This window comes from Candoia aspera, chromosome 6, assembly GCF_035149785.1.
Source record: "Candoia aspera isolate rCanAsp1 chromosome 6, rCanAsp1.hap2, whole genome shotgun sequence".
Taxonomy (NCBI): domain Eukaryota; kingdom Metazoa; phylum Chordata; class Lepidosauria; order Squamata; family Boidae; genus Candoia; species Candoia aspera.
In genome coordinates, this window is record NC_086158.1 from 36,592,152 (window position 1) to 36,604,266 (window position 12,115).

The window sequence follows — 12,115 nt, forward strand, 5'->3', positions numbered from 1 at the left end:
CTACATCCATGTGCACTCTGCTGTAGCTGTTAGGAAGGCAAAGGGCTCCTATTCTTTGACTTCTGTGCTCTGTAGACTTGGCAGTGCATAAGGCAGCATTTCTACATGTCGCTGACATTCTCTGTTTCTCCAACTTAGCTGTATAAGCAAATCTCTGTCATCCTAAGGTTAAGGTGTGAGTTCTAATTTGGAGTGAAGATTGGATTAACCTTTATAATGTTAAATGTTTATAGCATTTCCAGTAATAATGGCTTAAATTAATAATTGCTCTCTAATCATATTATCAAAACATGCACAATAATAGCTATGTGGCAACTTTTTAAATGCAAAACCCAGTAAAATTTGCATGAGCTGTATATATAACGAATGAAATATATTTTCTAAGTATATATATATATATCACTATTTCAGGTTTTGGATTTAGTGGTAAAAATCCAAGATTTATTTAAGTAATGTGCCAATTTGCCAGTGTAACTGATATTGTAGCAACAAAATGAAAGTTTTAAAAGGCATTTGTCTTGTTGTGGAGTTCCGTTATGGATCTTGCTGGATACGTTTTTGTGGCTCGTTAATCTCCTAATTTAACTCACCAAAAATGTTATTACCCTTGTTCTAGTATAGAGAAATGTAAATATATGGACTCAAAAATGAAGCCTTTATGGATAGTATACAGTAACAAAGTATTCGGTGGTGATTTGGTGGGAATCATCTTTAAAAATGGAGATGGTAAGTAAACAGAAAACTTCATTTTCTACTGTTGACATTTTAATGTTAGCTATTATTGTCATGGTATTTTGACCCTGAAGTCTTAAAGAGTTTTAAAAAACACCAGTGTAGTAGAACATTACCATTATTTCAGGCAACTTGTATTGAAATGCAGTCTGAGAAATAATACCATTTTTGCAAATCCAAATATGCTTTATGTTTGAAAAACTTTCCATGTGTATTGCACATTTTTTAGTTTCAATTATTTTATACAATCCTATCTATCAATCTTTGTTACAGATCTACGACAAGACATGTTGACACTTCAGATGTTACGTTTAATGAATTTACTTTGGAAAGAGGCTGGGCTAGACCTTCGGTAAGAGGGCCTATAGTTGGTGGATTTTCTTCTCAATGCTGTTTTTTAGATTATAGATCTCCCCTTAGGGGGGAGATGGGCGGTGATAAAATTTGACAAATAAATAAATAAATATTAGGCTTTGAAGACATACAAAATGATTCAAAGTTATCTGCACAACTTCAGATAATTTCTAAAAAAAACCTTTAATATACTTAGTAAGAAATCAGTATATATTACCATTTTTAGAGAACAGATCCTATACAAGTGTGTTAGTTTAATTTGGCAAACAGTGGTTTGCAATGATGCCAAAAATGTTGCATCCTGATTTTAGCTTTATGTAATAGGAAATTTTTTGCTTCCCTATAGAGAATAATATAAAGAAGCCATTAACCAATATAGTTCCTAATAAAATCTCAGGTACTAGGATGCTTCATTACATACCATAGCATTCTGTTCTCTTTTTTAGCAGCATGCCTTGTAGGTGTTCTTGTGCAATATCTTTATTTTTGTTGCTGATACTTGATAACTACCTAAATGTCCAGCTTCACATTGCAAGATTATTGATTGGCACTACAACCTACTTTCAGATTCTGGTAAATGAGGTCTGTGGCAGAGCCCTTTTGTTTCCATGATAAGAGTGAATAACACTTCATCTTCACTTTAATGGCCAAAAACAGCAAAGATGATAAACAAAAGATGTAATTGAGGTACATGAGGCATTAGAAATACAAGCTCTTTGATAGGACTTGAATCCTGGAATCTCAGTTGTGGTTACATTTGGTTTGAACATAATGTTTGCATTCATCTACTTGCTCTCAAGATTGAGTTGTATCCCTGTTTTTCCAAATAAACTATTCCCTATTAACCATTCATTTTATTTGAGTAACATTAATATTTATATTAATTTTTCCTGGCTTGGAAATTAATACATTTAAAAATATAACACTCCAAGCACACAAATAGGACAGTGAATAAAGCCATTGGAAAAGGGAAAAAATACAAAAGCCAAGGAAAAAATCCTTTTGCAAAAGAACTCCAGATGTTCCATGAAATAGATTTTCCTTTGCTTGACGTCAGAATACCAAGAGCAAGTAAGCAGGAACAAGGAGCTTCAGAATTTCAGTACCATGGTTAAAAAACAAAACAAAAAAACCCCTCTGTTCTGATTATACCTCTCCCAAAGACTTCGGTGAATATCTTACAGAATATATGGGTTGATTTAGGTGCCATGAATGTATAAACCAAATTCATTAAGTATTTGTTATTTTTATTTGTTTATCAAAATGTCTTTCTCAAATTTTCATAATTAAAATGATCCCAAATATCATAAAATTCTGCATCCTGTTTACAATACATTGAGTTTGCTTTGGGGGCAGGTAGGGAAAAATAACTTTTTAATGTAAGAATTTCGGTTTATTTTCCTAATTGGATATGTGCATTCTTTACTATAGAATTAAATGGAAAAATTGCTGTTGCCATTAATCTCTACAGTCATGGAACCAATAAGGTTTGGTGATTGTGTTGTTGAGGGATGTTTAGGAATAAAAGGCCAGTAATTTCATTTGTCTGCTTGACAAAATGATAATTTCCTAACTTGGGTGCTTCCCAGAATTCACTGCAATAGCCATTCTGGCCAAACATTTTTGGTGTTGGGGACCACGTAAAGCAGGGTGCTCAGTTGGGGAAGGCTGTCCTGCCTTTTCAGTACAGTATTAACTTGTTCTTTTGTTCTAATAGGAAGTGCATTCAGACACCAGTGAAATAGTTTGAATTTTGGTGACTTTAAAGCAATCATGGAGAAGGATAGGATAAAGGAAATATTAAGCTAAACTTCCCCAAATCAATTGGTATAGGGATGTAACTTACTGTGTGCTAGATCTTGCAAAGCCAGAAGGTTTTATATCACTTTAGTACCCTGACCATTGTGATACAAAGATACAATGTTGCATTATTGTAACTCCCTATACATCTGGACTAGAAGCAACCAACAAGAGGGTTATTTACTTCTACTTTCTCCATGTCCAAGTTTTAACATTGAATAACTGGTTTTCTATGGATGTAGCATAAATAAATACATTGCTGGAAAGGACTTTAGTTACTTCCTTCACCTCTGCCCCCTCATTTATGTCGGGGAAGGCCAGACTTAAACTTCTGTTGCCAAATTTTAGCAAATCAGTTGAACTGAACTGGCAGTGCTATAATATTGTGATGTACAGCATGAAACATGAGATACCTAATATTGCATGCATGCATGCATGCTTGCTTATTTATTTATTTATTTAATATGGCCACCCAACTCACAGATGGTGACTCCAGGCGGCATACAAAATTAAAACCCACAGTAAAACCCATCGACCCCCCAGCAACAGCTACTAACACAATCAAATCAGCCACTTGATTGGCTTCGTCTCAATCTGGGGTCCCCAGGCCCACTGAGAGAACCTCATCTTCAGCTCCTTTCGGAAAAGTATCAAGGCAGGGGCCAATCTTATCTCCAAGGGAATGATATTCCACAGGGAGGGAGCCACCACGGAGAAGGCCCTTTTTGTAGTCCCATTAGATGAACTTCTCTCATAGAGGGGACTCATAACATACCCTGCCTCCCCATTCTGGTGGGCAGGGTAGATGTAACTGGGGAAAGGCGGTCCTTCAGATAACCAGGCCCCAAGCCATGTAGGGCTTTAAAGTGATAACCAGCACCTTGAATTGGATCCAGAAGCATATTGGCAACCAGTGCAGCTCCCACAAAAGAGGCTGCTGCATTTTGAACCAACTGAAGCTTCTGGATACTCTTCAAGAGCAGCCCCATGTAGAACATATTACAGTAGTTCAAATGGACTTGGACTTCCAAAAATAACTTTTTACTGCACTCCACCTTGTAGTGTAAATCATTTAATCCTAGCAGTCTGGAAGTTTGTGGGTATAAATGTCAGTCCCAGTCTCCTTCTACAACCATTCAAATCCTTGCTTAAATCATTAACCATCACTTTAAAATAAAGCTATTTTTTCTGTTGAGGATCTTATTAACTCCTGCTGGAATACCAAAAATGGCAACAGAATAATTGACATTTTGTGGTTCCATTTTGGTGGTGGGAGTGTGATGCAGCTCATGTGTCTCAATTTCTAAAATGTCAGTAAGTAACTAAATAAATAAATAGGAGTGAATTAATCAACTACTATTAACAAGGAGAAAGAATAAAAGGCCAATTTATTGAGGCCTTTATTAATGCATTATTCGTATATCTTTCAGCATGACAAAACTGACTCATGTTCATTTTGTTACCCAGTAACAAATAGGAGGCAGGAATATTGGGTATGTTCACTGCTTGAGTTATACAGAAAAATCATTTTTTTAATGATAGAAATTGTATTCCTAACACACCAGATGGTAATCTGGAGCTCATCTCTTAAATATTTTAGTTTAACAACCAGAATGAACTTCAGGCACATGACAATCACTCACACAGATAAGAGCAATATTTATCAACAAGCGACCCAGCAAGGAAATAAGCTATTCATGAGAAAATTCTCTGTAATTGTGCCTCTGATATCAGAATAAATTAAATACAGAAGATTCATTTAGGAACTATATTACTCAGAGAAAACATTTGCTCTGAAGTCAGTTAATGATTTACCATCATTCTGGAAACAGGAAAAAAAAACCTGATTTAACAAATAAGCACTGTAATTCTTACCAGTCTCTCAGGAAGGGTTGAACCAGAGTGGGGAAAAAAGGATTAAAATGAATTCCAACAGAACCCTTGATGCATGTTTTTAAATACACTTTTGACATTAGTGCTAAGAGCTACAAAGGAGATTTAAGCCAACATTGATGTTATTGAACTGTAGAGCTGGATGAGAACTTAAAAGCCTTACAGCTTAGTTCATGCAGTAGATTTCTTCAGTGTTTTCTTTAAAATCCCCAAATAAGGATTTTCATTATTTTTTGAAACTCTCATTAACTGTACTTTGAATTCAGTTCCAGTTTCCATAGGGCAGAGGTTGGCAGCACAGCATTCATGTTCATCAGGATGCTCACCAGACCCTCAAGAAGAGCATTAAATATATGTATTAATTGAAACATTATGGAAATCTCTCAGGATCTGATGTTCTTATAGAAGATCTTGTGTTAGAAGGCTGCCTGATTTTGGCAGTCTTGAATGACAATTTCTGCTGAAATCTTATGAGATTTCTGTAGAAGAGGAGATGAGAAGGTTGCCAACCCCTGCCATAGAAAGATAAGTAGAATAAAATGTGAAAAGCATATTGTAGTTTCTGCTGAAAAAAGGTATGTGCCAAGAATCCTGCCTAGGAATCTGTAAGTACCTGTTTGGCTACTCCTCTCAGATGAATAGGATCCAAAAGCTATAGTTATGAGGACCAACCAAAATGTTACTACAGGGTATGTGATTGAGTTTTTAGAACTCTTCATCAGCCTAGGTGGACAGTGGATTGAGAAGAAACAGAAAAACTAAAAACGTGGGCCAAATATTGTGGCCATAAGGTCTGTTTTGGTAATATTTCCAAGAAAAAAAATCACAACATGCAAATAGTCTGAACATTATAAGGGAGGTCATGCATGCTTTGGGAGAAATTAGATAGAAGATAACTGCTGTTCTATTGTCATGTTCTCTGTCACTCAGTTTTGTCAGTGAGGCCTATAAATTGACTGCAGATATATATCTTGTTAATGCTTTAATAAATGAGCTGCCACCTTTTCTTTGGTTTGCTCTGCACTTTCTATAGGTGAAGAAAGAAATTCAGGGTGGTTCTTTTTGGATTTACTGATACCTCGATTGGAAAAATGTGGTGTACTGGATTTGATTACATTTAATATGGGGTTTAAGTTTTTCCCCTTACAGTTACTCTATATATCTTGATTTTATAGTAGTTCAACTGGGTCTGTATCTGTCTATGCAGTTGCCTTTTTACTTTAAGGAAGTTTGGTGAATTTGTTTTTTGAAAAGAGAAATTACCTTTCTTTGTTGTGTTAAATTCTTGTCTTTTCTTTGTATCAGGATAATGGGATTATTTTATATTTGTGAAATGTGGATTTGTTTAAAGTTGAGAGTTGAGAGATGGAATGTTTATTTGAATGGGATATGTTGCTGTTTGGGGTGGTTTTCTTTGGATTTGTTAGCATTTGGAATGGGAGAAATGTTGTGTATTGGAGCATGTCTTTTTTAAAGGAGAAATGGTCTCTTTTTGTCATGTTAGACTTTAGGTTTGCTTGTTTGTTTACACTAGGATATTAGGGCCATTTTATGTCTTTTAAATGGGGTTTTGCTTACAGCTAAGAGTTGAGATGTGGAATGCTGAGTTTTATATATGTTAATTAATGTGAATATTTTAAAGCTCTGGACTTTTTGCTGGTAATTGGATAAGGAGAAGTATTTGATTTGCCTATTGTTAAGAGATGGGTTAGGGTTTTTTATTTGTTAATTAAGAGTTTTGTATTTGTTAATTAAGAGGAGGTGAAGAGATTATGAAATTGTTTATGCTTGTGGGAAGTTGCTTTCTTAAGGGGGGGTTCTTTTTATTTGTTTGCTTTCTTGCACTTTTTTTTTTAGTTTGTATTATCTTTTATTGTTGTTTCTAAAACTTTTAATAAAATTATTATTAAAAAAGAGAAATTCAATATACATTCTTTGTTAACATTAGAGATGTGCACAAAACATTCTCTTCTCCAAGCTTGAACAGAATAGCTCTACTCCAAACTGTATAATAGAAACTTCAAGTGTCCTACTCTCCGATGGAACAAAAACTTGAAACATTTTGGAAGTTCTGCCTTGGAGAAGCCTAGACACATGAAACAAATCCCTTGTGCCTTCCCTTTTTATTTTTGTCCAGAAACGTATATTGGTAAGCAGTCCGTGCTGAGTGCTACCTACTATTCAGTCTATAGCCTAATTTGTTATTTGAGAATATGTATGTATACACATATACATACATATTTTGGTTGTATATGTTATCATAGTAATTGGAAGTTAGGCATTCGTTCTGCAATTTAGTCTGCTTGCACAAACAGCCACGGAAATGAGCCCACAAAAATGAGCCCAGTAGAGAAGGAAACATTCATTTCAGTGAATTCATTTCAACATGGCTTGTGAGCAATATGAAAAAAGCAACTACACTTCTGTGCCTGCAAACCTTAACAGGTGAATAATATACCACAATTTTGTCAATATCCATAGTATAGACGCATTGCACTGTGCAAAGCATGGCATATAAAAACCACATATGACTGATCAGTGAAAAAAGTGAATAGCATATAAATACTCTAAATAATAAAAAAAGTTTAAAAAAAACACAACACAAAACTTACAGGAACAACATTATATTACAACTCATGAATTCTAATTCTTCAAAGCAACGAACTTAAATTTATCTACAAGACAAACCATTGACTTTTTCTTAAGTTCAGAATAATTCTCAGTCTCTGAACATGTGCTTAGTTGACTCTTCCTCATCTCTCTTCCGTCCTAATTCCATTCCATCAGGGATGGATCTTGTGTTGGTGTTTTAATGACTAAATGTGTTTCCAAGTCTCTATAGCTTGGGAGAATTTTAAATAAAGCAAGCCAACATTAGAACACTTTAAAAGCTTGTCTAGTTTTGTCCAAGATTGGGACAAGAATGGAGTGTTTATTCTAAGTTTGGGACACAGGGTATTCTATTTGAGCTTAAAACATTCAAAACTGCATGTATCTATTTCCCATATATACAGAGTGCTATGTAGGTTGTTGAAGATATGCATACTCTTTTAGTGAATGAATGAAGGAGGGGGGAACATGTAAAGTTACATGAGAAGATAAACTGTGTGTGTCTTTTGTGAAAAACTTTAGAACATTGAATAACAGTATAAATGGAAATTGTATGTAAGGAAATAGATACAGAAGCTGCTTAGAACAGCATGAATGAAATAAACTACAATTTGTTTGGCAAATGGGCCTAAGAAGGTGTTTGACAGAATTCTGATTAAAATAATACGAGAGATATCAGTGAGCAGAATTGGGGAAATGCAGTGCAGCTTTATGCTGGGCAGAGAGTGTGCAGGTCAGGTTTTTGCTCTTCATCATATCAGTGAGAAAACATGAATGTGAGAAACTATTTTATGTTCCTTCATTTAGAGAAAGTATATGATTAAGTAAATAGACTGGAACTATGGAACATTTTGCATGAAAGGAACAGAAGATTGGCTATCTATGGAAAGAAAAAAAATGGTTTTGTGTAAAGATGTGCTTCTGCCCATTTTGTTATATGGAAGTAAGAGTTGTATGTCAAGAGAAAGATCAAAGTAAGCTGAACGTACTGGGAACAAATTATGTAAGCACATGTGATGAAACTAAAAGAATAAATGGGTTGCTGAATGAATGTAGGTTTGAATACAGGAGTACGAAAGAAGTACATTAAAGTGGTTTGGTCCTATAGAGAGAACGAGTAAGGTTTGAACTGCAAACAAATATATGAAGGTAGAGTGAGTGGGTTGCAAGATCATACTACGTAGCTCGAAAGGGCTTAATGTGATGGGAATGTATGTATGTACCCAAATATTTTACTTTAACTCTGCTGTTCTTCCTCTAAATACCTTTGAACCCAAATGCTCTACCCATTCAGCCACTTACTCAATTTTTTCCTTACTTAAATAGTACCATTTAAGTAGTGGCATGCTCAAAGCTACTTCATACTTTTAAGTACTGAAAATAGTTAGAATTCAATTGTAATATTAAACAGGTGGTCATCTGTGAGCAGTAGATACATATTTAGATGCTATATTTGTCCACCAAATATTGAACTAGCAACTGCAAAGGATCAGACCCCTGTGTAAGTGTACTTTTCTGGAAACCTCATGTATGCATCCTTCCTTTTTTTAAAAGTATATTTGGCCAGCATTCAGTTGTAGTAGTTCGGAATAAATAAGGGAGATAGCACCATCTGTTGTTAGAGTACTAGAGATTCAAAACAGTGCTTTCCTCTCTTTTCTTCTTTATGAAATGCTGATCTTGGACAACATGTTGATTTAAATTCTTTAAACAAGTATTCTCTCTTTGTACAAGATAAAACAGGGTAAAATATTTTAAATAAATAAAAATATTCTGACTTAATTATAAACTCTTTTTTTTTCCAGACTGTTGCCTTATGGCTGCTTAGCAACAGGAGATTATTCTGGCTTAATTGAGGTGGTTTCTGCTTCTGAAACAATTGCAGACATTCAACTCAACAGCAGTAATGTTGCTGCGGCTGCTGCATTCAACAAAGATGCTCTCTTAAATTGGCTTAAAGAATACAATACTGGGTATGTAGAAAATTCTTAATTACTTTACTCTTACATTTTAGCAACCGTGCAGTTTTCTGTTCACATTAGTGCCTTTTGCAAATCAGTGTAGAGGAGTTGTGACAAACTACTTGGCCTTGAGTGGTACATCTGCCCAGGGACACTTAATCGATCTCCTGTGCTTTTTGCAATCACTCTTGCTATCTTCCCATTTGTGTAGGGGAACAGAACGTTGTTAAACCTTCTTGATTGTCAGCTATGCATGCAGTTTTCACATATACATTAAGAAGTTGAACAGTACTCCATAAGCAAACCAGATCTGTATTTTAACATTTCTCCTTGTTATACCCTCTATACCTGCAGGGGTGTGTGTGTGAACAAATTGTTTGTAATTTCTAAACAAAGAATTCTAGCAGCTGTTACCATGTACAAAGCCAATTCAGTATACTTTATAAAAATTATTAAAAGTTTAGTAAAAATTTAATTTAAAAAATAGGCTGGAAGGAAAAGCCCATACTGTCATAAATCATTTTCCAGAATTGTTGGGCTTTACAATATTGCTGCCAAATATGAAGGAAAGATCCAACCTGATTATTGCATTTTCAACAATTTTTTTAGAATTGAATTCCCTATAGCCATATCATTTTTTAACATTCTCACCACACTTATGATTTCCTTTAATGTTAGCATTTTTTAAAGTTAACATTTTTTAAATGTTAGCATTTCTTTCCGTTGCATTCTTTGATATACAGGTAGTCCTCACCTAACGTCCATTCATTCAACAACCGTTCAAAGTTATGACCGGTTCTCAAAGTTCTAACCATTGCAGAGCCCCCGTGGTCACGTGAACAAAATTCAAGCCCACCTGCATTTACAAACATCTTTTGGTTGCCGCCAGTTGCCCCAACTGCCCAGCTCTGCCCACCGCCACATTGCGCACCACTACTGTACCAGCTGGGGCCTTCTCTTGCACACTGGCCAGGGCCTTCTTTCACAATAGAAGGACTCAGACAGGGCACAAAAGAAGGCCCGGCTGTGCTGGCACAAAAGAAGAACCTGTCATTTGCACAGCCAAGGCCTTCTTTCGCAATGGCACAGCCAGGGCCTTCTTTCACTCATTGGCCTTCTTGCACACCCTGTCTGGGGCCTTCTATTGCAAAAGGAGGCCCTGGCCAGCGTAAGAGAGAAGGCCCCAGCTGCACTGGTGCAAAAAAGAAGGGCCCAGCCAGTACAGTAGTGGAATACTGGGTAGTGGGGCAGCTGGCAGCAGTGGGGTAGGTGGCCAAAAAGGCAGAAATGGGGTGGGGGGCGATAGGTGGATGGGGGGAGTTGAAGTATAAGCAGTCCCTTACCTTCAAATAATGGAATGGCTTGATCTTGCCTAACAACCATGTGGGATTCACTCAGTGACAGCAGCTGGGATTGCCAGAACTGCCATCATTAAGCAGAGTGGTCAGTGACATTTTGTCTAACAACCATGTCGCTTAGCGATGAAGTTGCCAATCCCACTTAGGGTTGTTAAGTGAGGACTACCTGTAGCAGTATGGTTCCCGTATAGATATTCATTCAAGTCATCCTGCATTGCACTTTTATCCCAGATTATTTTATCCCTTACATTTTTATTCCATTGTTATTCCATTCACTCCTTGTTAAGCCCTCTGAACCTACTTCCAAAACATTTACTTCCATCAAAATTCAATGAGTTTTCTTTGTTAATTTTAACCATTCCTTGCTCTTTTTGAATACAACAATTTTTTGAATACAACAGTTTCTGCAACAATTTTTCCCTCTGTACATATTATATGATACCTTTCTCTCATTCACATTTTTGCAGCATTCTTACATGCATTTTTGTCATCTACAGCTTAATTTTACTTCATTTCACCAAACATCCATTTTCATACTTCCCATTAGCATAACTCCACAGAATTCTGTGGTACTCTGTAATGTATTTCTTTTCATTCTGTTCAAAGCAGCTTCCACATACTCTTTCCTTACATCCACTTTCTGTCCTAACAAGCAGGAACCATGCTGAGACGAGGAATAGGTCTCTAGTGTTTTATTACTGCTACATTAGACAGAAAATCCTAACAAACTGAAGAAGCGTGAGAAAACCCAGACAGATAAACCCCAAAAGTCAAGGCGGGTCTGATCTGTGTCTCTTTGAATGCCTGCTCAAATTCTCGCTACTACGCATGCGTTTCCCCCCTGGATAGGGGCCCCCTCCTGCTCACCATCGTGCTCATGACACTTCCTGTACATTCTGTTCAGAGATAGAATCTAATACTTTTTCATATAGGATTCATATTTTTTTCTTCCTGCAGTCGTTCATTTCTTTTATTTCTTCCCTTTTCTTTCATATCCATTTTGTCTCAAGATCCACCCTTGTCACTACAAGAAATGGTCTGCCCAATAGCCTGAGTAAACAGATAGAATGATGAAAGTTGCCATCAATAGTTATGCTAAATATATTCAAGTATTGTCTGTGAGACACTCTACATCATACACACACACACACACGATTTGTTTTATATGTGAACTTCATTGCAGTTTTCTACAATGTTCTTGCAGAAAAGCAAATTTGTGGGTATTTCAGATGGTACAGGTTTCATGGTGTAAAGACACACATGTTGTTTCCTTACTAGCAACTTACAGTGTCTTGTAGTCATACAGTCATTGCTGTGCCAAAATAACAATAAGAACAGACCTTAAATCACTTTAGTGATAGTTGCATGATGCTGTGAATAAGTCATTAATAGGCAAATGGCTACAGT

The 12,115-nt window shown here is 36.1% G+C and overlaps 1 protein-coding gene across 2 annotated transcripts in view; it reads left to right on the top strand.

Moving 5' to 3' along the window:
* PIK3CB (phosphatidylinositol-4,5-bisphosphate 3-kinase catalytic subunit beta) overlaps window positions 1–12,115 on the top strand; it is a 92,933-nt gene that overhangs the window by 74,855 nt on the left and 5,963 nt on the right. For both annotated transcript variants that reach the window (XM_063306721.1, XM_063306723.1), the window contains 3 exons: window positions 617–726; window positions 1,006–1,084; window positions 9,195–9,362. In XM_063306721.1, coding sequence (XP_063162791.1) covers window positions 617–726; window positions 1,006–1,084; window positions 9,195–9,362 — 357 coding nt within the window. The remainder of the gene's footprint in view (window positions 1–616; window positions 727–1,005; window positions 1,085–9,194; window positions 9,363–12,115) is intronic.